This window comes from Pleurodeles waltl, chromosome 2_2, assembly GCF_031143425.1.
Source record: "Pleurodeles waltl isolate 20211129_DDA chromosome 2_2, aPleWal1.hap1.20221129, whole genome shotgun sequence".
Taxonomy (NCBI): Eukaryota; Metazoa; Chordata; class Amphibia; order Caudata; family Salamandridae; genus Pleurodeles; species Pleurodeles waltl.
Window position 1 is genome coordinate 719,803,048 of NC_090439.1, and position 26,454 is coordinate 719,829,501.

General features: G+C 39.6%; 1 protein-coding gene across 5 annotated transcripts in view; it reads right to left on the minus strand.

The window, feature by feature from the left end:
• The window catches only part of CPA6 (carboxypeptidase A6), an 825,999-nt gene that overhangs the window by 236,319 nt on the left and 563,226 nt on the right, over positions 1–26,454 (minus strand). For all 5 annotated transcript variants that reach the window (XM_069220294.1, XM_069220296.1, XM_069220298.1 and 2 more), the window contains exon 4: positions 5,534–5,648. In XM_069220294.1, the coding sequence (XP_069076395.1) occupies positions 5,534–5,648 (115 nt within the window). The remainder of the gene's footprint in view (positions 1–5,533; positions 5,649–26,454) is intronic.

A 26,454-nucleotide genomic window follows, 5' to 3' on the forward strand; every position in this document is an offset into this window, starting at 1 on the left:
GGACCAGAGGCGAGGATTATGCCAAACTTTCTTCACCTTATTTAAATAGCAGCCAAGAAATATATATAACAAGACTACCGATCCCAAGAACACTAGGGATCAGGAAGTAAAAACGAAGGTATCCAATAACGAGGAACAGCACCGCAACAACCAATCAGCACATATGAATCCCAATCTTAGTCCATCGTCAGTGTTAGCAAATCCTTTTTCTTCTGCTTGCGGCTGAGATAAGTGCCGTTTTTTCTTTCTCCAGCGGTGTTATTGTCCCACTTACTTAAAAAAAAACTTACAGCGTTGCTGTTTATTTCATTTTGACTGACACCCAGTCTTGTTTTAAAGCCTCCTTTTTGTTTTATTTCACTTTTATTAATTTACACATAAGTATAATGGAATTAAATGAGGAGGAGCAATTTTTGATGCAGTTGATGCTTATATTTACAGCGCAGTTTCTGAGACTATTGAACGTTTGTCTCTACACAGTTCAACAGAGTGTGCTAAGATTTCTACATCCTCAGCTCCCCCTTCAGCCCCAATTTTGCAAAACATTCCTGAGGGCGTTACTCCTGTCAATCAAGATTTGTTTGATAAAATCAAACAGGCCTTCATTTCTGATGACAATCACCCTATTATGGATTCTTCCTCAACAATCCCTTATGATCAGTATTCTGATGATTATGTTGATCCTGATAAACAACTTGGCCCTTCCAGACCTTGGCTTCCTTCTTCTCAGGTTTCTCCTGACCCTATCCCTGAGCCTTCAGACATGCTTGATCCCGATGATATTCTTCATTCTCGGTCTTCCGATTGGGCCCCGTCTGACAAGGTTGCCACATATGTAGCGGGGCGCACTCGGAAGCCGCTGGAAAAAGAGTCACACAATTGCCTTAGAGCGTAGTGTCCTCATCCTTCCCTGTGTAAAAAAGTTGCCCAGACTCCTGATCTAGATCCCAGAATGTCAACCTTTTTGCAGAAATTTATCAAGGACCCTAAAAAAAGGTATTGACAGGTCCTGTTGGGCATGTCAGGACAAGCTTTTGGATATTCTTGGGCTTTAAAAAAGATCTTGGATATGACTGATGACGCAGAAGCTTCCGGCTCTGTGATTTCCCCAGAAGTAATTTCTAGTTGGGCACAACGTGCTGTGATTTTTCTGGGGAACGCGAATTGTGCTCTTTCTACTGAGCGTTGCCGCTCTCTACTAATTAAGGTGGATCCAAAGTTAGGAGACCTGGCAGATTCTGAAGCAGGACCCATAGCTCAGGGTGGTCTTTTTGGACAGCCATTCATCAAAGACCTTGGGAAATTTGTGAACACATTCACATCCCTAGACAAGGCTCAGTCTTCAATAAAAAAAGTTTTTTCCTTTTGTGTTTTTTACGGGGCCGGTCCGGCTGCCCGTACTCTCAAAACTCCTTCAGAGGACAAGGGCCCAGGTCAGGACAACCTCAAGATCAAGCCTGATTTGTCAATTTCTACCCAACCAGAGGTCGGCGTTTCAGGAACAGAGGGAACAGAGGTGTCTCCACTCCTGCTTATTCAGGTAACAGTTCTCCCTTCTTCTATGTTAAAAGTAGTTGGCAAATTTTATCCAGGCTTGGGAATCACTCACAACAGATGCATGGGTTTTGCAAACAGTCAGAGGTTTTCACATAGAGTTCCATGGAAGTCCCATTCAGATTGCTCCTCCTCGACCTATTCAATTTTCTTCTCAAGATCTCGCTTTGGTGAATGCAGAGGTTAAAGCTTTGTTGGAAAAGGAAGCTATTTGTCTAGCGTGTCCTCATCCTCAAGGCTTCATAAGCAACATTTTCTTGTGCGACAAAGCAAATGGTGGTCAATGGCCTGTCATAAACCTTCACGACTTCAACGATTGGCTTGTATATCGTCACTTCAAAATGGAAGGAATTCACCTCCTTCACAATGTTCTATGCCCTCTGGATTGGTTAGCTCGTTTAGATTGAAAAGACACCTACCTTACCATTCAAATTTTTCCTCCTCACAGGCGTTTTCTGCAGTTCGTTTGGCATCAACAAACTTAGGAATTCACCACGCTTCCGTTCGGTCTTTCTGCAGCCCCTTGGTGTTTCACCAAGGTTCTCAAACCAGTGGTGGAACACTTCAGAGCTCAGGGTATCCTTCTAATCGTCTACTTAGACAACATTCTTCTCTTGACCCAATGTCCTCGGAAGTTGACTCTTCATTTGCAAATCACTATCAATCTTTAGGTATTGTTAATGAATCCAAATCTCTTCTAGTCTCTTCTCAAAAAGCCGTGTTTCTAGGTTTTGTGATAGACTCAGTCTCAGCCACTTTGAGCCTTTCATCTCGAAAAATTACAAAAATTTGCCATGATCTTTGACGATCCTTGGCCAGACATAAGATTTCTCTATGTCAAATTGCCCATTTGATAGGCCTTCTCTCTTCTTCCATCCAGGTTATTTTTCCTGGCTCCCTCCATTATCGTGCCCTCAAGCGTCTCAAAGCAACACATCTTTGCAAGGGTTATTCTAATGCTCACATGATTTCTCTTTCGGAGGAAGCTCGGGAGGAAATTCATTGGTGGCTCTTCCATATGGAAGCCTGGAACGGCAGAGCAATTTTCGGGTCAGCACCAGATCTCATCATAGAGTCAGACGCCAGCAGATCAGGCTGGGGCGCATGTTGTGGAGATTTTTCCACGGACGGAGTCTGGTCCACAGAAGAACAGAATTTACACATCAATTGTCTGGAACTCTTAGCTGGCTCGTTTGCAGGCAAGTGCTGGACCAAAGATTCTATCCAGTCTTGTATCCTCCTCAAGATGGACAATATTTCCGCCGTCCAGTATATCAACTATCTGGACGTGACCCGTTCCAAGACATTTTCAGACCTTGCAACCAGTTTCTGGCATTATTGCCTAGATCATCAGATCGCTGTCACAGTGGAGTATTTCCCGGGCCGTTTCAATCAGATGGCGGATTTCCAATCCAGACATTTTTGAGTCTCTGGAAACTCCATTCAGATGTTTTTTCCAACCTCATCGACCATTGGGGTCCGTTTTCACTAGATCTTTTTGCTTCCAGATTAGATCATCAACTTCCCACATTTTACACCTGGTGGCTGGACCTGTTAGCGGCAGCCACAGACGCTTTTCTCCAGAATTGGACTCAGGAGAACGGTTATGCCTTTCCTCCTTTCACGATGATCACTCGCACTCCCGCTCAAATTCGTCGCCAGCAGGCCAACGTAGTCCTGATCACTCCCATATGGAGATCTCAAGTTTGGTTTCCAGTTCTTCTGGAACTTTTCTGAGATTTTCCAATCCAACTTCCCCTTTTTCCTTCGATCCTTACCAATCCAGATCATATGCCCACCAATTAGTTCTGCTGGGTTCTCTCTCTCTAATGGTGTGGCATCTTTCAGGGGACGATGGTCGATCACAGGCCTTTCGGGCCAAGCTCAGCACCTCTTATTTAAGGCCTGGGCCCCCAGCACTTCCAAACGATAAAAATCGGCTTGGTCTCGCTGGCCTCGCTGTTGTTTGCGATGGAATCCTGATCCCGTTGATGCTGATGTAGTACATATAATAAATGTTTTAGCCAGTCTGGCTTCGGAGGGCTTAGCCTATCGCTCTATTAAGATCTGCCATCTCGGCTGGACATTCTCCTTTGAACAGGTCTACATCGGGAGAACACCCTCTTGTGTGTCGTCTCCTTTGGGGGCATCAGGCTTTCCCTCCCTCCTGAACCTCGTTATTCTTCCCTTTGGGATGTCAATCATGTTTTGAACCTATTTTTGTCTTGGAGCCATAACTGTTACTTATCCAGGAAAGAGCTCTCAGCGAAGCTGGCGATGCTCCTCTGTTTAATATCCTGTAAGCCGGTCTCAGATGTCCGTGCTTTGGATATATCTTATAGAACGTTTTCTCCATTCGGTGGTACTTTCACGGTAAGTATAAGAACTAAATCTAATACAAGAGTGATTTCCTATCCTGCTTTCCCAGATTCTCCTAAGCTTTGTGTTGTTCAATGTCTTAAAGCATATGAAGACATGCTTTCTGAACCTCACCCTCCTGGTGAACATCAGCTTCTCATTGCCCTTAGGAAGTCTCATAAAGCTGTCTCTTCTCCTACAATTGCACGTTGGGTTCTATGGGTTATGCAGGAAGCCGGAATTGATCTCTCTAGGTTTGGAGCACGTTCCACTCGAGGAGCCATGGCCTCCAAAGCATTCACTTTAGGTGCTCATCTGTAGGATATCATGAATGCTGCAGATTGGTCTTTGGACTCTACTTTTAAAAGGTTTTATTTTAAACCAGTTCTTGACATGGCTCACCTCATAGTGGAGAAGCTTTGAACTAGCATAATCCTCGCCTCCGATCCTGACATAGAATGAAAAATTTCCTAACTATCGTAACAGAAAGTTTCAATTCCATTGAGGACACGGAGGCGTGGATTATCCTACCCTATTTTTATTTTTTCACACATTCCCTTCCCCGTTGCTAGTAAGTAACATCATACTATTTTTTATTTTTCAGTTTACATTACTGATTGAATATCTTGTACCTGATTTATTATCTATAGACTCATGTTTTCATTTCAGGATATTGGTTCTTTTCTACTCATTCACCTCTAACATGCATTATTCTACTATTCTCTTAGGATCAGCCACGGTTAAACAGGATGTTTGAATGTTCTAATGTTCTTCTCAGCCTATCTCGTGCTATGAAAGAGGATTTGCTAACACTGACGACGGACTAAGATTGGGACTCAAATGTGCTGTTTGGTTGTTGCGGTGCTGTTCCACGTTATTGGATACCTTCATTTTTACTTCCTGATCCCTAGTGTTCTTGGGATCAGAAGTCTTGTTATGTATATTTCTTGGCTGCTATTTAAATAAAGTGAAGAATGTTTGGCATAATCCTCGCCTCCGTGTCCTTAATAGAATTGAAACTTTCCGTTACGATAGCTAGGAAATTTTTCATTCTATATTGAAAGTTATATTTGTTATTTGTAGATGTGCACTGATACTTACCCCATGTGCATTTTTTGTGCTTTTTAAATATTGAACTAAACTAAGCTAACACCTGCATGACACATCATGCACCTGTGTTCCCTTGTGTACGGATGTTTTATGGTATATGTTTTGCATATTTTTAAAGTTTTCTTTTGTTTTTTTTGTATATGTGCCTCACTCCTGTTTATTCTGTTTATGCTTCATAAATAATTAATTAAGCTAAGCTACTTAGATGCCAAATCAGGCTACAAGCATGTCCCGGTGTTGGCTTGCATGTGGATTGTGCATTCACGTACAACAAACTTTAGAAGTTCTATGCATATCGGCCCTAGAAATGAGGGTTCAAAGATGATCTCCACTTGGCAGATGCATAGCAGAAATTAACACAAACTCCACTGTAGGCCCTTGTAGCGCGTAAAATTAGACACTGTTTACAGTGCTCATTTACTAGGTGGCTTATAATTTCATGGTGCCAATGGTTAGATTTGAGCATTTATTAAGGCAGGCCTGCAATCAAACAGCAATCTCCTTCACCTACCTCCTCCAATGAGTGGTACACTTCATAATTATGCCACGACAACGATCTTCGATTACGAACAGGCGTTTGGTTGCTTTGTTTTTCAATCTCCTCCTGTAGATTTTTTATGAGAACCCTAGAAAAAATGCACACGTGTTAATTCTGTCATCAATAATAAACGCTGACTTCTGCAACTTATTTTGTTTATAAACTCAAAAGTCAGTTCTCCTTTAACCAATGCCTCGTATGTTATTTTTATTTTTTGTATTCATTTTTTTTTTAATATTTGACTTTTTAGTTCAACGATGCCAGTTATGGAGTATTACCTTCAGCACACATTCACAAATGTATTTGGCTGGAACTCCATTCCATTTTTTACACACTGATGGAAAGGACACAGTTTCCAGCAGCGACAGATGAAGGCATTAGGAAACCCGAGGAACTATATTTTTTGGGCTCCTTTCAATACAGATATTTTTTTATTAACAAATAGGAACAAGAAATGCGTTTCCTATTTAAATATCTAAAGAAAGTTTTGTCCATGAACACAGCAAAACATACTATACAGAATATCACCAAACGTGGTTTAATTTGTGATCTCTTCGTGGCTTTCTCTAAGTTTGGCAATTTAAAAAAAATATTTACAAAGGTGTTTTATGACTTATCAACATTTCGGATAGTGAATCATTTCAGAAACCAAAATTTGAATCTGAACTCATGACCTAATTGGTTGAGATGAGTTGATTATTTTAGCACTGGGCACCAAAGTCGTTTACTTTAAACCTCATGACCAAATAAAGTAGAGGGGACACGTGGGAGCTAGGTTGGGCACACCCCTCTGCAAAAGAGGGACGGGGCAATTCCTTGAGGGGAGTTAAAATGCCTTATTTACCTAATTAAGAAACATCTACTTTGGGCCAAAGGACCACCAAACACATCTTCAGTAGTTCAATAATCAACATGCAAATATTTGCGGTCCTCTATCCTGCATGCCTCCACCTAATTGAGTCCGAGTTTGCACAAAAACATGAAATAAATCAAAGTGAAAACCTACAGACATAAACTAAACTCTGCACTGCTCTCCTTTTGTAATTTGTGTAAGATGTGGCTGTTCTGAAAGGTGTGCCTTGTGTCCAGTATTATTGGGTACTCACACCTGCTGTTGAACTGCTTAAAACTCATTCACAAGGGGCTCTGTGAGTAGAGAGTTTGGGGGAAGGTCGCACCCTGCAATCAGAGCCTTCCTCAATTGGCTGTAGCTGTGAGAATATGGCCACAGGGCATACCAATGGCCACAATATGTGTCAAGAGGCGTGCATTGATGGTCCACCAAGCTCGATCTGTAGGCTGAGGATACATGCTTTGGTCAATCAACGGGCCATTAGCCCAATCAACTTTGCTAATAGTTTAAAAACATAGTTCCCTTAAAAACACATACATTCCACACTTAATGGTTTGCTATGAAAAAATGAAGCTCTGCTTTGACTGCCCTGGACCACACACGTTCTCTAGAGGTGAGTTTAAGACATGAAAATGAAATCAGGCTTTAAAAAGATAACCCTCGACCTCCTCAAAGTCCTAGCTGCATTGTTAGGAAAATTCTGCTTTAGTAGTGAAATCTTGTTCTTCCTTTCGTGATTTTCCTTTTATTCAACAATATTATTCAGCATTGCCTTGCCCAAAAATGTTAAAAATATCAACAACATTCACAACATCAATACATTTCCAACATGCGGTAGACTGAAGTCACTGACACCCAGGTAAGGCATGAATACAAATGTCAAGAAATTACAGTGGTTTGGTCTCTAGCAAACTTTTAGGAGCTCCAGAGACCCCCAATTAAGCTCTCTAAAATATTAATGTGGAAAAATGTTAATGGGGTAGCTAATGGACACACTGTGACGCCGAGTTGCTGCCATCCTTGGGCCTTTATCAAAAGCATGTGAATGAATATGGTCCTCAATTTCACATCCCATATTTCTTGCTGCTATACCACCTGCAATCCTCTGCCTTTACCATTAAAACGCAGCCTTTCTTCACCCATGGTGCATTTGCCTCTCTTTTTCACCACGTCTGTTTCCTCTCTTGGACACTCCTTTCCAATCTGATCCACACTACCTCCAACTAAGGGCCTGATTTAGATATTGGAGGAGGGGTTACACTGTCACAAAAGTGACAGATATCATGTCAGTCGAAATCTAAATTCCATAGGATATAACAAGATTTAGATTTTGGCAGATGGGATATCTGTCACCGTTGTGACGGAGTAACAACTCCGCCAATATCTAAATCAGGCCCTAACGCTTTGTTTGAATGCTTCAACTCCAGCCTCTCCTGAGATCCACACAGCAGACACATTCTCTTGCTCTTTCTCCATCTATCTTAGCTTATGTACACTTTTCTCTTGTCAAAGTATATTAATTCCTCCTTTACCCTTTAGGTCATCACAACAGTGGAAGATGGAGAATCTACCTAGTAGGGTTTGTGATGGACGAATGTAAGTCTTTGAATGATTGCGATCTGCTTGATGCACAGGGTCAAACAGAGAACTAAAGCAACAAAAGCAGTCCTCTCTAATTTAGTCATACCAACCTCCATGTAGAGAAGAGTTTTGTGTGAGCACAACAAACAAGTCTGACCATTGCAGAGATTTGGTGGTGTCATTTTGAGAAGAAGGGGTCACAGGCCCTGGTAATGTGGGTATTTTTGTTAATGTAAATACATAAAAAGCAGAAACTACCAATGGTGAAACTTTCATCCCTCACCAATCCTTGGCCCACGGTTCGATTACATACAGCATACACAACAACACATAAATCACAAAACAAACCCCTTCTTTCAAACCTCAACATAAGCCACATAACAGCAAGACATCGTTACAAGAAAGGAATACAGGACAAATGGGTAAAATTAGAAACTATGAATAACTATGCACACAGTCACCTCCTTCGTGCCACCAAACTCCACAACCTGATAACCAGTGTCTCATTCACCACTTGCTTCATCACATGGACAACCACCAGCGCCTCACTCCTACTCTATACTATATACTCGTCCATCCTCCTAATAAGCCATTTCCTTATTCACCTTAAACACTTTCATAGATCTGGTAAATCTTTTGTATCCCTTGCACAACTGCCCACCCTATTTTTTGCTAGCAATATTATTTTCTAGTTTGGCCACACTCCTTCCTTCACCAATATCACCTGCTGCGTCTTTTTCCTTAAAGCATAGTCCCCTTTAATTTCTTCATTTTCTGATCCACGCGCTCCTTTTTGAGGAGCATGCCAACCTTAGGCTCAAGAGAACTAAAGGTTCTGGTGCTTTAGACAGAGTAATATGCATCAACCATAACATGTCCCTAAACATCTCTTGTAGTGCAAGCCATTCACATCTGTTGATCAACTCTTTCACCAACATCAATATTTGCCTAGTTGCTATAGTTTCTACAAATCACACCGCTGGTCACTTTGAATAACAATCTTACATTGCAAAGGCATAGTTAGCCATATTCCCTACCTTTCTCAATGGACAAGACCTAACTTGCTCCAGGGATGGTTAGACACGTCAATGTATTTCACAGCCTTGGGCACTGTTACTTGAGACTTGTTGCTCGCGATACATTCAAGGCACCTTCTCTGATGATGTTCATCATACTTAATGTTGGTCACCACAGCTCCTCATTAGCTCTCCTCTTCATTGCCATAATTCCTACATGTATATGTAATTCCCCCCACTGACCTGTCACTCTCTCTCTCTTTTCCATCCCAGAGCGGGATGGAAAAGAGGGAGAGAGAGATATTGGTATTGCAAAGGTTTCTCCATGCAATAACTTCAAAGTGTCACACTGGCAACATGTTTGGTTCAAATGGCATAGTTACATTTTGATGAACAACAGACCAGGGACACTTCTGGCCTAATAGTAAAGCTCTTGTAGTGTCACTCAGTAGGTTGAAAGTTCAAATGCTAGTATCTGACGGCAGTGTGTATGTTTATTTTCAAGTGTTTTGACTGTTGAACATTTCTAATAATGGAACATTGAAGTCTATGTTCCCATCAAAATCTCTGGGTTGAATGTCATAGCTAAGTCGGGACACAGCACAGTAAGGAGTCACATTTGGCCTTGTGGTTAATCTACACACTGATGGTTGAGGGCTACAGTCTAGGTGAGTCTGTAATTATTTTGTTGGTCTAGTTTCTTTTCAACTACAAATATTTAAGGTGCATACTAAAAAGTGATCTCACTCTTTTTAATTGACAAATACATTTTTTTTTAATTTGACCGGCACTATCTCATTCTAAGTATGTCATTCTTCAAACCATAAAAAGCTCTCTCCTTCTCACTCTCTCTCAAAGCCATGCGTGGCACAGGGTTGGTTGGTTAAAAGGGCTTGGCTGCAGGTCAGGTCCTGTGGCCAACCCCTGCCTGCCGTGCATGGTGCAGGGTTGGGTGGCTATAGGGGCTTGGCTGCAGACATGCCCGCAACTGTGGTTGCATTAATGTCTAGTAATTAAAATTACTTTACATTAAAAAAAACATAGAAATTCACTGAAAAAAACTGAAGGTTACATGGACGTTATAGTTAGGTAACAGAATTAAAAATACCTTAGAAATTAATGTAAAAAAAACCAAACGTTACAGGGACGTTATTGTTAGGTTCTGAATTTACTCTCACAAAACCAGAGAAATTCACCAGTTATAGTTAAAGTTATTTCAAGTAACAAAAACTCACCTCTTAAGGTAACTATAACTCGCACCCTCACCATGCACTGCTAATTACCCCAGATATTACAGTACTCATGACAACTTTTATAATGTAAATAAAAATAGCAATGAAACATTAGGAGGAGTCAAATTATTGAGGAAAAAACTGTGTATTATGAAAACACAAGACTATAAATGTGAGGCATATAGACAATTGAATGACAAAAAGAATTATCAAAGATTAAAAAAGAATCCATTGACGATCTCATTAAAAAATTGGAATACATGTTAAAACATTGGCAAGATGAAAATCTGATTGATGAAAATGAATAGCACTACTTATATAATGAGTTTCCTGTTATTCCAACAATTTACTTCTTCCCTAAAATACATAAAACATTAAGAAATCCACCAGGAAGACCCATTATCTCAAGTTGTGGTGCCCTATATAAGAATATGTCATCTTATATTGATTAATATTTGGCACCCCTGGTACCAACATTGAGTTCTTATGTTAAGGACACAGGTGATTTCCTAAGAATACTTACAGACGTCACATGGCAGGATCAATATTTATTGGTAACAGTGGATGTGGTGTCTTTGTATACATCCATTAAACATGAAGTGGGTCTCAAGGCCATGGATTATTTTCTTATACAGCGTAATATTCAAGAATTACAACATTCAAAGATGCTATTGACTATGATTGAGATGTGTCTCACTAATAATATCTTTATGTTTAATCATGAGCTATTTTTGCAAACACAAGGTACAGCTATGGGAGTTTCCTTCTCTCCAAGCTACGCCACCCTCAACATGGGTTGGTGGGAGAGGGAGGTGGCCAGGAGAGAGGATAACAACCAATAAATGAAGAAAATATCATTATGGTTAAGATTTATTGATGAGTTGTTCATCATTTGGAAGGGAACAGACAGTGAATTTCAGGAATTTTTTGAGATTTTGAATACTATTGAGATTGGCTTAAAATTCACACATAAAACAAACAGAAAATAGATCGAATTTTTGGATATCAAGATTAATGTTCATAATTAAACTTTACATACAACCATGTATCACAAATCCACTTCAACAAATAGCCTCCTACATAGCACTAGTTTCCATCCACAAAGTTTACTGAGAAGCATAACTTATAGTGAGTTCCTGAGAGTAAGACGAAACTGCTCAGAAGATACGGTAATGTTAAAACAAGTTGAGGATGTAAAAAATCGACTTGAGAGGAGAGGATATAATCAACAGCACATTAAAATGGGGATGGTAAGAGCACAAAAAACATGCAGAGAGCATACCTTGATAAAGAAAGTACAAAAGAATTTCCAGATGAAAGAAGATCATGAAATAAGAATGATAATGACATACAATAAAGAACATAACGAAATCCCAAAGATTTTGAAAAAACATTGGAATTTATTACATGACTCAGATATTGGGCCTCTGGTAGGAACAGGACCAAAAATTACCTATAAAAAGCACCCTCTATTAAAGATCAACTTGTGAAAAGTCACTTTTTTGAAGAAGTATCTCAAACATGGATGAACAGAGAAAATATGGTTTTTTTTAAGTGTTTTAAATGGAAGGCCTGTCAAATTGGTGAGAATAGAAGAGAAGTAAAATATACTATGGGACACACATTGAAGATCAATAAAAAAATAACATGTGAGACAACTTATGTAGTATATGTACTAAAATGTGGATGTGGTTTAAAATATGTAGGAAGTACAATTTGTAAATTTAAAAAATGAATATTGGAACATATTAGAGCTGTTAACAATAATGATTTAAGTTATGCAGTGGTAAAACATCAAAAGCAGTGTCATGAAAAGCAGTGGCAGACAATGCATTACTTTGGAGTAGCTCATGTCCCCCATAATGACAGAGGGAGTGATAGAACATCGAAACTTCGTCGCTTGGAATCTAGATACATCATCAAGTTCAGGACTAAGATTCAATTTGGTTTGAATGCTGATGAAGAACTTTTTGTGCATTTATAAGGAAAAGAGTAGAGAAAAGAAGAAGACAAAATAAATAATTCAATAGACTATTCAACAATTCTTCAGATGACTATTAACAAATTCTTCAAGGTAAATGTAAATTGATAGAAAGTGAATGAAAAAACAAAATGTATAGATTGTATATATTGGCGCCTAGAAGGGAAATCATTGATTTTAATTAGCACTGTGGATATATGGTAACAATATTGTCGTCTATTACCCACACTTTTCATATAAATATTTGCTGAAAACAAGTCGATCATGAATGTTTTGATTTAGGGATAGTGCAATATAGATATATTTGACCTTCTGTATTAATCAATGCATACAAAATATTAGGATATGAAGTGAGGATTCCAGGGAAATGTATGGATGCCAATAGGGTTATCCTGGCCATCGAATAGTGGTTTTTGATTTTCCCTTCCTCTCCATGGTTAAATGAAGGAGTAGTCCAGGAACAAAATAGGGATTATCATGTGAACCAAAATACAGTGGTATAAATACGGCATGCAAGGAGCATATGGAAAGATATTTGACATGTTAAGTGTTAACAAATGTTAAAAATGATCTGGGAAAGTCACTTTTTTTAAGAAGTATCTCAACCATGGCTGAACAAAGAAAATATGTTTTTTTTTAAGTGTTTGAAATGGACAGCCTGTCAAATTAGTGAGAATAGAAGAGAAGTAAAATATACTATGGGACACACATTGAAGATCAATAAAAAAATAACATGTGAGACAAGTTATGTAGTATATGTACTAAAATGTGGATGTGGTTTAAAATATGAAGGAAGTACAATTTGTAAATTTAAAAAACGAATATTGGAACATATTAGAGCTGTTAACAATAATGATTTAAGTTATGCAATGGTAAAACATCAAAAGCAGTGTCATGAAAAGCATTGGCAGACAATGCATTACTTTGGAGTAGCTCATGTCCCCCATAATGACAGAGGGGGTGGTAGAACATCAAAACTGTGTCGCTTGGAATCTAGATACATCATCAAGTTAAGGACTAAGATTCCATTTAGTTTTGAACGCCGATGAAGAACTTTTTGTGCATTTATAAGGAAAAGAGGAGAGAAAAGAAGAAAAAATAAATAATTCAATAGACTATTCAACAATTCTTCAGATGACTATTAACAAATTCTTCAAGATAAATGTAAATTGATAGAAAGTGATTGAAAAAAGAACATTTATAGATTGTATATATTGGTGCCTAGAAGGGAAATCATTGATTTTAATTAGCATTGTGGATATATGGTAACAATATTGTCGTCTATTCCCCACACTTTTTATATAAAAATTTGCTGAAAACAAGTCGATCATGAATGTTTTGATTTAGGCATAGTGCAATATAGATATATTGACCTTCTGTATTAATCAATGCATACAAAATATTAGGATATGAAGTGAGGATTCCAGGGAAATGTATGGATGCCAATAGGGTTATCCTGGACATCGAATACTGGTTTTTGATTTTCCCTTCCTCTCCATGGTTAAATGAAGGAGTAGTCCATGAACAAAATAGGGATTAACATGTGAACCAAAATATAGTGGTATAAATACGGCATGCAAGGAGCATATGGAAAGATATCTGACATGTTAAGTGTTAACAAATGTTAAAAATGCTATGTGAAAGTCACTTTTTTGAAGAAGTATCTCAACCATGGCTAAACAAAGAAAATATGGGTTTTTTTAAGTGTTTGAAATGGAAAGCCTGTCAAATTGGTGAGAATAGAAGAGAAGTAAAATATACTATGGGACACACATTGAAGATCAATAAAAAAATAACATGTGAGACAACTTATGTAGTATATGTACTAAAATGTGGATGTGGTTTAAAATATGTAGGAAGTACAATTTGTAAATTTAAAAAATGAATATTGGAACATATTAGAGCTGTTAACAATAATGATTTAAGTTATGCAATGGTAAAACATCAAAAGCAGTGTCATGAAAAGCATTGGCAGACAATGCATTACTTTGGAGTAGCTCATGTCCCCCATAATGACAGAGGGGGTGATAGAACATCGAAACTGCGTCGCTTGGAATCTAGATACATCATCAAGTTAAGGACTAAGATTCCATTTAGTTTTGAACGCCGATGAAGAACTTTTTGTACATTTATGAGGAAAAGAGGAGAGAAAAGAAGAAGAAAAAATAAATAATTCAATAGACTATACAACAATTCTTCAGATGACTATTAACAAATTCTTCAAGGTAAATGTAAATTGATAGAAAGTGATTGAAAAAAGAACATTTATAGATTGTATATATGGGCGCCTAGAAGGGAAATCATTGATTTTAATTAGCATTGTGGATATATGGTAACAATATTGTCGTCTATTCCCCACACTTTTTATATACAAATTTGCTGAAAACAAGTCGATCATGAATGTTTTGATTTAGGCATAGTGCAATATAGATATATTTGACCTTCTGTATTAAAAAATGCATACAAAATATTAGGATATGAAGTGAGGATTCCAGGGAAATGTATGGATGCCAATAGGGTTATCCTGGACATCGAATACTGGTTTTTGATTTTCCCTTCTCTCCATGGTTAAATGAAGGAGTAGTCCAGGAACAAAATAGGGATTATCATGTGAACCAAAATATAGTGGTATAAATACGGCATGCAAGGAGCATATGGAAAGATATTTGACATGTTAAGTGTTATAAAATGTTACAAATGCTATGGGAAAGTCACTTTTTTGAAGAAGTATCTCAACCATGGCTGAGCAAAGAAAATATGGGTTTTTTTAAGTGTTTGAAATGGAAAGCCTGTCAAATTGGTGAGAATAGAAGAGAAGTAAAATATACTATGGGACACACATTGAAGATCAATAAAAAATAATATGTGAGACAACTTATGTAGTATATGTACTAAAATGTGGATGTGGTTTAAAATATGTAGGAAGTACAATTTGTAAATTTAAAAAACGAATATTGGAACAAATTAGAGCTGTTAACAATAATGATTTAAGTTATGCAATGGTAAAACATCAAAAGCAGTGTCATGAAAAGCATTGGTAGACAATGCATTAATTTGGAGTAGCTCATGTCCCCCATAATGACAGAGGGGGTGATAGAACATCAAAACTGGGTCGCTTGGAATCTAGATACATCATCAAGTTAAGGACTAAGATTCCATTTGGTTTGAACGCTGATGAAGAACTTTTTGTGCATTTATAAGGTAAAGAGTAGAGAAAAGAAGAAGGAAAAATAAATAATTCAATAGACTATTCAACAATTCTTCAGATGACTATTAACAAATTCTTAAAGATAAATGTAAATTGATAGAAAGTGAATGAAAAAAGAAAATTTATAGATTGTATATATTGGCGCCTAGAAGGGAAATCATTGATTTTAATTAGCACTGTGGATATATGGTAACAATATTGTCGTCTATTCCCCACAATTTTTATATAAAAATTTGCCAAAAACAAGTCGATCGTGAATGTTTTGATTTAGGGATAGTGCAATATAGATATATTTGACCTTCTGTATTAATCAATTCATACAAAATGTTAGGATATGAAGTGAGGTTCCAGGGAAAGGTATACATGCCAATAGGGGTATCCTGGACATCGAATACTGTTTTTTGATTTTCCCTTCCTCTCCATGGTTAAATGAAGGAGTAGTCTAGGAACAAAATAGGAATTAACATTTGAACCAAAATAAAGTGGTATAAATACGGCATGCAAGGAGCATACGGACCGATATTTGACATGTTAAGTGTTAAAAAAAATTAAAAATGCTATATAAGAAATGTTAGAAGTATTAAGAAATGGTAAAATTAGAAAAAAGAGATATTAAATGTAAAAAATAACACTGAGAAACTACATGTCCTAGAATGCCATAACAATGATAGAAAGATAGTACTATATAAAGTGTGGGCGAGAGACAATGGCTACCTGTGATCAAGACCTTTTTTTGATCAAAACGCATCGGGTGGTATAAGCACATCTTCTTTCAATAAAAGAGTTGATAAAAGGATTTCTTGGAGTGGGATGTTCAAATATTGTTGAATAATGTATGGGAGTTTGGCTGTTAACTCCCACATCAGCACTGTCAGCAAGAACGCGCAATCTGGTATGCGGCTACTTGGTGATAAATATATATATATATATTGTATCTTTAAGTAATTTTGGACCATTTAGAAATGTCTAAATAGGAGTTAAATTGGTGATAGCAAAAAGAAGTATAGGTGTATAAAATAGTACATAGGAAAAGTGTGTTAAATATGATATATAAATTAAGTTACACTTTTAGTAGTAGGAATACACTCCAAGATGGCTGCCATTGTTTTATATAGTAAAAGTAGTTCGTTTTTTGTGTTTATGTTTATGTTGTTAGTTATAATGGAAAGGGAAAAGGGGTTCAAAATATCTCTGCGATCAAGAGAGCAGAGTCTCCTGAAACACGTTTTTGCCATTTCTGTTTGCCTGCCTGATTAAAGATATCTGGACTGTAGCAAGTAAGTGGCTGCGTCATTGTCTTCTTTTTAAGAAGTACCATTGATGATATATATATATATATGTATGTATATATATATATATGTATATATATATATATATATTTGTTAGGTGGGGATTAGCCTAATTGGTTGAAAGTTATAGGGAGATGCCAAATATTCATTTTGTCCTGAATAATGGCTGATGATAATAAAATAATAGTTTTCATCATTCTGATGCACAAATATGAAATGGTAATTATACATAATAACCCTTTATTATAAAATACCAACAGCTGTGTGTTTACTATTTCCGGTGTCCTAGATGAGGGTTCACACATCTACAAATAACCCCTGTAAATAAGAGTTTCTCTGGCATGATTGCCTAACTCAAAACAATCTGAATCATGGTGAGCTATAACTCATGTGAAAGACATTTGCCTATTTATCTGTTTTCCTTTTCTCCAAAGAGTGTATGCCAAGCATTTTTCCTTTGGGCTATGGAAATTTAATTGTGTGCACCTCACCCCAAAATGAGAGGTGCCCAACATATAGAGAACTTTTCTGATTTTAGTCATACCTTCACATATGTGCCTCTTTACTTTATTTAAAGTTTGAGAGTCCTACAAGATTTGCCTCCTATATTCTTCCTATAATACTTCAGGGGAACCCACCTTGCTAACTACAGACTCTGCATCATCTATTACCTCAATATCATCAGACCCATATGAAAAGGTCAACTGCAACAAAAAAATTGCAAAGTACTCATGAATCTCCAAATATACTTCAAAGTGTAATGGTAATCTTGTAACATTTACTACCATTTAGCAACTTAAGGTGTTGTTTGCATGGTGCCATAAAATGTTGAGCATACATGCTAGTGACGTGAGTTCAATCCAGAGAGTAAACATCATCCTTTACAAATAAGATCTGAAGTGGTACACAACTCATAACATCTCCAAAGTGTCATGCACAATGACAAAGGGCCTAGACAGGGTACTCCCTTGCCAAATCCTTGGTCTGCCCACCTCATTTAGAGTCGAGCAGACTGTAAGGTAGATTCAAGTTGCAACATGATAGTGTCCCCAGTTCCAGTTCCTGCTACTAGTCATTTACAGAGTCCTCTTGTTTCTTCCCTTTGAGTGGTTTTGCTTTCATCCTTCACCCATAGTAGTGGGTCCCTGTGCCAAATTCCACGTGAGGGAGGAGCACTGATTTCCATTTAATGGTGATGGCCCTAAAAGCTATAAATAAGGCTAGGTTCAAGAAGATGAGTGCCACCCTGTGCTTCTTGGGTCTTTTAAAAACGTTTAGGGAATAGGTTTCTCAGCAATCTGGCTTTGCTAAGCCAATAAGGTCTGCAATCACTTATGCAATCTTGGACCAAAGATTCTTTAATGCTTTAATGAGGGGCAGTTCCAATCGCCATGGCTGTGCTTCATGTCAATGTAGAGAGTTTTCTGCAGGGCCGGTGGACAAATCTAAATTTGGCAGGCAGAGGTCCCTTGGGATAGTGAAAGCATTGTCCTTCACCATTCCAGCAGAGGAGTACACTTTGCTCATCAAACTCTAAATCAAGCACATAGTAGCTACCCCCTGTCCACATGTTGTCTTAGATGCAAATGCCATCACTTTCTCATGACCATCTAACTCATGGAATAGCACCAGTCTTAAGCCACAAACACTGACATGTCTTTCTGTCCCACCTTTAATATTTACCTTCCTGATTTGTTGAAATGTACTCATAAATTACAACTGGAATCTTACTTAGCCTCTGAACCCATCACAATGTATCCATCCCACACTACCTGTGCTGTAATAATTTATCTATTAAGGATTTGCATATCCTAATTTGTTTACTTGGTTTAGCATCAGAGACAGAGAGATAGGGCTTAGCATTAGTTACACAATTTGCCACAAAAATGAAGCACTAAAAGTCTATACAGAAAGAGGTTGTAGATCAAAACCATAGTTTTATCTCCAAGGAGTAGATTCCATCATCTCCATATTTGCGGTAAATATATTTTCTGAATCCATCTTGTCTAAATTTAGGCATATGAGTGACATCACAATGACAGATCAAAGAGCTTTAAAAAATGACAAATCCATTATTATGAAGCCCTAAGCTAAAGGGTGGGAATGTTATTGTATTATCTAGAACACTCTATCAGCATGAAGTATATAGGCAATTAAAGGAAAGGAGTTGTAATATTAAATTGAAATACAATTCAACCATCCCTTTGACAAATAAGTTAAACTCTCTTATTTTCAGATTGATCACGTTGCTTTAACTACTGACGAGTGCAAATATTTGAAATGTGACATTCCTGTTGCACGGCTATTTCCTTCCTTTCCAAAGTCCAAGACCCATACATCTTTACCACCCCAGTTGGTAGACCCGTCTGTGGCTGCATCGCCATATTATGTAGAGGCAGCAAGTGGCTGCATTGGTGCTCTCACATATACATTTTTTATTGCCTTATGTAACAGCACTGGCCTTCTATATGAAAGATGTCATTTGTAAACTGGAGGGCCTTGCAATTCAACCTGGTTGGCTTTTGGTGACATTAGATGTTTTTGTTTCCGTTTGCTCTCTGAAATTATACCTCCCTTAATTACACAGATGGACTTGAGGCACCCAAATATTTTGTTTCTGGCTGGTTGGCTGTGGTTGTTACATGCTGTATGAACCTGGGTCACTGGTTGAGGGGGTGAAACCCTACTCAAGCAAACAACTGCAGTTCTTGTCAGGTGACAACCAGTGCTTAACCCTCTGGTAGCTTGGCACAACAGCAGTCAGGTTTAACTTAGTGGCAATGTATAAGTTATTTATGCAGCATTTCAAACAGTAATAAAGTGAAAACATCACACAAGAAACATCTCACACCAATTTAGAAAAATAGAGTACAAAATGATAAATTATTTGAGACCAAAACAACAAACATTCAATCAGTAATACTGGAGCTATGCAATTTCAAAGATACAAGGTAAGTATAGCACCTAAAAGCACCAAGCATCACTCACGGTGATCTGGTTGTGCAAGACTGAGTGAAAGTCACAAGTTCAGGCTGACTGTGAAGAAGCATAGGTCGGATACAGGGACCAGATTAGTCCTGCTGAAAAAGTTAAATTCAAAAGTCCCATGTGAAGAGTTCCATTTGCCATGGAAGGGGGGAGCAAGAAGCAGGGAGAGTGTCGCAGGTGGTCATCGATGTAGTGTGAAGAGCAGGCTGGGCATTGCAGATGGTCATGACTGTTGAGTGTCATGGGCGGTCGGTGCTGGTTCTTCTGTTTGGTGGTCACCATGGGCTGTCGATGCTGTAGTGCAAAGTGAAGATTTTGCATTGCTGGGTGTCACAGCCAGTCGCTGTGGCGCAAGGAGTCGGGTTCATCTGAGCTTCGTGTTGCTGGGAAGCACATGCAGCAAGACCTTGCTGCAAGCAGGCCCATTCTCGTTGTGAGGAGCCCAAAACGTCAGGAGTTCTCCTTTCTTTGGAGGGGGAGTTCAACTGATGCAACACCAAGGGCCCAGAATCTATGGGCACATCTTGGCGATCAGAAACTCATTCCAGCAGAGTTCAGCAAGGTTCAGACAGGTCCAGTTGCAGGTCCTGTTGGACGTCAAGGCAGCAGGTCAGTTGGGCAGATGCAGGAAACCCTCTGGAGGTTGTTATGTCCATGTAGCTCAGAACAGGAGGTCAGTTAGCTGAACCACTAAGTCACTTCAGTGTGGCCTCACAGTAGTGAAAAACAAATGTAGGAGTTTTTCACTATCAGGACAGGCAAAACTTAAAAATACATGTCCAACTTTTCAAATACACTGCACCCTGCCCTCTGGGCTGTGTAGGGCCTACCCAAGGGTATGTGTTGTAAGTAGCAGTGCAAGGTGAGGGCACAAGTTATAGTTACCTTAAGGCATGAGTTATAGTTACTTGAATTAACTCTGAATTTCTATGGTGTTGTGTGTGTAAATTCTAATTCCTAACTATAACGTCCCTCTAACCTGGGTGTATGAGTGGTAGTGTGGGTGTGTAAGTGGGTGTGTGAGTGTGTGTGACTCGCTGAGTGCTCTGAGTGGGTGTGTAGGTATGTGAATAGGTGTGTGAGTGGCTGTGTGGGTGTTTGAGTGATTTTGTAGGTCTATGAGTGGGTGTGTGAATGGTTGTGTGGGTGTGTAAGTGGATGTGTGAGTGTGTGAGCCAGTGTGTGAGTGACTGTGTGTGTCTGTGAGTGGGTGTGAGAGTGGTTTGGTGAATCTGTGAGCGGGTGTGTGAGTGGCTGTATGCATGTGAGTGGGTGTGTAAGTGGGCACGTGAAAATTGTGTGGGTCTGTGAGTGGGTGCGTAAATGGATGTGTGAGTCTGTGAGTCGGTGTGTGAGTGTGTGTGTGAGTGGCTGTGTGGGTCTGTGAGTGGGTGTGTGAGTGGTCTTGTGGGTCTGTGAGTTGGTGTGTCAGTGGCTGTATGGTGCGTAACTGGGTGTGAGTGGTTGTGTGTGGGTGTAAGTGGTTATGTAAGTGTGTAAGTGGTTGTGTAAGTGTGTACGTTGGTGTGTGAGTGTGTAAGTGGGTATATGAGTGAGTGTGTAAGTAAGTGTGTGGGTCTGTGAGTTTAATTTGGGATCTGCGGATTTACCCGAATCCACCCATACCCAGAGGATTTGACTGCATTCATGGATACTCAGTGGTAAAAAAACAAAAACATTTTTGGAAAATTTCCTGCCAGTGAGGGATCCCTCACAGACCCCTCCATTAGTCCCCTGGGGTCAGGGTATCTCTACCCTGACCTCTTCTATCACTATTAAATGTTATTTTCTCTGCTGGGAACTTAGGGGCTCATTACGAATCTGGCAGTCCATGGATCGCAAGACTCGCGGTGGTGCTTGGACCGCCGCTGACAGGGGCAGTCTGACCACCATATTATTACTGTGGTGGAGCATGGGCAGTGCACAGGCCCCCATGGACAGCACTGTTGTGTGCTGCTGCACCTGACGCACCGCAGTATTGCCGCTGGCTCGATTATGAGCCAGCGTCAATGGTGTGGTGAGCATTCCACTGGGCCATATTAGAGCCAGTGGGTGGAAAACTGGAGTGGCGGGTTTCCATCCGAAAGCCCACCAAACTCGAAATGAGGCCCTGAGTCTCGATGAAAAAAATGGTAGCTGTGACTTTGCCATACAGTTTTCTTTTTCTTATCAATACTTTCATTGCAAATGTTGCAGAGATAATATCAAAGATGCCATACAAGATACTCTTCAATGATATAGTATGTGGAATAATTAGCTGTGTATAGTGAAGGCGAGAGTTATAGTTACTTTAGGGCGCAAGTTATAGTTTCTTGAAAGAACTCTTACTATAACTGCTGAATTTCTATGGTTTTGTACAAGTAAATTCAGAACCTAATTATAACGTCCCTGTAACCTTTTGTTTTTTCAGTGAACTTCTATGGTTTTTTAACGTAAAATAATTTTAATTACTATACGTTATTCCAACCCCCGTCGTGCACGGCCTTCATGCACGGCCGGGTTTGGTCGCAAGGCCTAGCCTGCAGCCAGGCCATGCAGATAAGCCCTTATAACCACCCAACCACATACCACCAATAGCATTTGGTCAGTGGATCTGCGAGTGTGTGCGTGAGTGTCTCAGTGGGTCTGAAAGTTAGTGTGTGAGTCTATGAGTGGGTCTGAGTGAGTGCATGAGTGTCTGAGTGGGTGTGAGTGGGAGCATGAGTCTGAGTGCATGTATGAAAGAATGAATTAGTGTATAAATGAGTCAGTGTCATTTCTTTCAAATTTTTTCACATTTGTGAATAATTCGGGAAAATTCATGAATTTTCGCTAATACCATGCATGATAATGCAAAATTATTTTAGATCCATAATTTGCCCGTAAAACACACATATATCACACCCCTGGGGTCAGGGTACCTTCACCCTGATCCTTTATGTCACTTTCAATGAGGACTTTCACCCCAGGGGACCGTGGTTCGTGAAATAAAGTGGGGGCCACAACTTCTAGTCAGGTTGTGGTCAGCCAATTACAGTGCTTCTTTTCACATGAGTAAAAACTTGCGAATTTTCACGATTTATACAGAAAATAATTGCAAAGTCGCCACAGCAAGAGATATACAAATTTGTTTTCTCTTTAAGTTCTCAAAAACTACTGAAATGATTTACACCAAATATGTGAAATCACAATCTGCGTATCGAAAGCTAACTTTCCACCACATTTGGTGTAATTCCGTCCAGTGGTTCGGGCTGTAGTCGTGTTCAAAGGTCCTATGGGAATTAACATGAGAAACACGTTTCCTCCCACCCCCCTTTTTCTCTGCCCCCGCTTGATGGATTACCCCCAAACTTTCCATGTGCAACAAGAATCACCGGAGCACTTTTTTTGGAACATTTCATGAAGATTCGTCAAACAGTGCCAAAGATAAAGGCAAGTCAAAAAATGCTTTTTTCTATTGAAACATGGTCCTAACGATAACTACCTACTGGCGACTGCCACCATGCACTGCTAATTAAGCCACAAATTATGGCCCTCATAACTCATTGATTATATCAATGTAATATTTGTAGTAAAATGTTTGACGAAAAAAATGTGCATGGTGAGGACGAGTGTTATAGTTACCTTAAGGACGAGAGTTATAGTTACCTTGGTGAGGGAGCATATATATATATATATACATTGTTGATAGATACAAAGTGGTTTTCTTTAGCACCAGCCAATGGTGATGGAATGACAGTTCTGGTACTGTGTATTCCCAAGACTGGGACCTGTGCACGATAAGAAGGACCAAACTCCTTTTTCACAGCAACTTTTTCACGTACTAGATCCACAACTTTTGGAATCCAACCGGTAGGTGTTATTGGTGTCTCCTTAATTCCTGCAGAGGCAGCACTGGCAGAAGCATTGTCATCACGGAACTGTTGTAAGTCCTGCAAGACAGTGACACATTCATTTATGTCAAAAGGTGTTTCTGCCGCCTCAACGCCAGGACCATCAAGATCTGGAACATACATTTGAGTTCCAAACAGGCAATCGTATGAAGTATGACCCCCCCCCCAGGGACCTTCTAGGCAGATTGTTAAGTGCTCTCTGGACTCCATACAGGTGATTAAGCCAACTACGACCCGTACCTAAGACTCTGGCTGTTAAGGACTGCTTTAAATCACAGTTTCGTCGCTCCACTACGCTATTTCCCTCGGGATGATATGGAGATGAGTAATGGAGTTGGACCCCTAAAAAAGCCATGGCGTCCCTGAATGCCCTTGAGGCAAAAGCAGGGCCCTGGTCTGAGTGGAAAGCCGCAACTGCATATGTGATGATAAAGACTTGAAAATCTTTAATAACAGTCCGAGTGTCAGCTGAGTATTGTGGCACACCCATAGAAATCTGGAGCAAGAGTCGACAGTGACTAAAATGTATTTGTATGCACTGTCCGGGGTTAGGACCACAATGGTCCAAGTACACACATTGAAATGGTGTGTTGGAAATTAGGAGGGGTGTCAGCGGTGGGCGTTTGACGGTGGAACCCTTAATTTGTTGGCAGATGTCACAACAAAGGACATACTGCTTGGTCTGTTTGTATAGACCTGGCCCCCAGTAACGTGCTTGAAGTAATGATATTGTAGCCGCCACACCAGCATGGGCAGATGCAACCCTCTCATGCGCTGCTTTGATCAACTCTGTTCTCATGTCTTTGTTGGGAATTTACTCAAACTTCAACGCATGGTGTTTTTACTTCGGCGTCAAGGAAGCCTCCCATTCGTTAGGAAGATGTAGCGGGAAATGCTTTTGGATAGGGCGTGGCTTCAGCTGTGGCTTTCATGGCAGCCCATATGTCATCGTCCGGTTTAGTTCCAGAACGGGTTACTGCAGCAACAGCAGCCATAGCTACTGGTGATTTGGATGCTTCATCAGCCAGTGTATTTCCAGCAACCTGTATTCCACCGCGCTGGTGTCCAAGTATAAGTACAAAATTGACATTTGGTAGCATTTCCTTCAGATCTGCTACTTTCCCCCACAGAAATATGTGTTTGATGGTGGTGCCTTAAGACTCTCTCTCAACCCATTCTGGCACCAGTAAGGCAGGTATTCATTGAAGGACTGGACATAGTAATAAGAATGACAAACACTCAGTGTTAGCTGAGCAGGATCCGTGTGTTCCAGTGCCATCACCAGAGCCTTTAGCTCTGCTAGTTGTGCCATGCAATCCCCTAGGGTTTGTGTGAATGTATGCTGGGGACAGAATTTATTATCCTCCATGTAGCCATTTACAACTGCGCAAGCAGCGGAGTATTGATGTTTTGTGCCTATTTCAGGTTGTGCTGAGCCATCGGTGTACATGACTCTTTGGTATTGACCAATAGGCAATGTATTTGCTGGCACTGGGTATTCTAGTTCATATTGCAAAAATTCTTGAGTTTGTAACTTTGGGTCGAAAATGTAGTGAACATCACTGGCTGTCAAAGACGTTGCCCATTGATTCCAACATGGATGTAATGCTTTAGCATTTGGAATGCTGGCTTTGGTAACAGCCTCAAGGGCTGGAATTGGAGATACAACAATAATGCGTTTCCCCTGGGCTAGTGGTCTTTCTTTGATGACAGCCATCGGAACAGCAGTGAGAATTTTCTCAGTGGGAGCAAAGCGTTGTTCTGCTGCTGAATACAAATGTGATGTGTATGCAATCGGGACAGTCTCACCCTCATTAAATGCTACATAGGTGAAACCAATGACACCAGCAATTACTCTGATGACCAGATGTTTTTTATTGTCCCTTGTGTGTAAGTGTTGTGCTGCAAGCATGTCTGTTTGCAAAGCTCTGAGAATGCGTGTGCGTTCGACTGTCCCAAATGTACTTGAAAAGTCAGGATGTATTAAGTCATATAAAGGTTTTATGCCTGATGCGTAATCTAGAATGTAAGTTCTGCCAAAATTTAGGAAACCCATTAGTGATTGGAGTTTTTTAATTGTATTTGGAGGTTGTAACTGTACACATTTTTCCAACAATTGTGGCGCTAGGCTCTTTCCTTCACTTGATAGCTCGTGTCCCAGGAACAGGACGCTAAGGAAGGCTATTTTTTTTTTTTTATTGAATTTGTAGCCGAACTTGGCATATCCCACAACAATGTGGGCTACCCGTCTTAAATGTAGTAATTCATCATTCATGAGAATAATATCATCTACATAGGACAATGCTTCAGGGTCAATGTCGTGTAATATTGAAGTCACACAAGCCGTGAACAATCCTGGACTGTTCTTGTACCCCTCGGGTAAACAACAGAGTTTTTTCTGGGAGCCTAGTGCGCTGAAACTTGTTAAGTCTCTACTTTCAGGTGCTATATTTTGGCAGAAGAAACCATTGAAACTGTCCAGCGTTGTTTTGTATTTTTTGCACACTGTGTTGTTCATGAGCGCTGTGCTATGTGAGTTTTGTATAGCCTATGTGCATGTATGACTGTTTAAATGTCCTTAGTCTAAGACTATTCTGTACAAATGGTCTGGTTTAGCTACTGGGAATAAGGGATTATTCATTGGTGAGACACAGGGTTCAATTACGCCCTGATACTCCAATTGTGTGAGGATTTCCATCACGGGTGCTTTTGCATTGTGTTTTATTGGATACTGGGGTTGTGGTTGGGGTTGATTTCTAATAGGAATTACATGATAGGGGGGAATCTTTATCACATCCTACATGGTTGTGATATAACGCAGGTGCCTGCGCCAATGCCCAGTCGATGGCATAGGATTCTGCGAGCTCCCCTGGA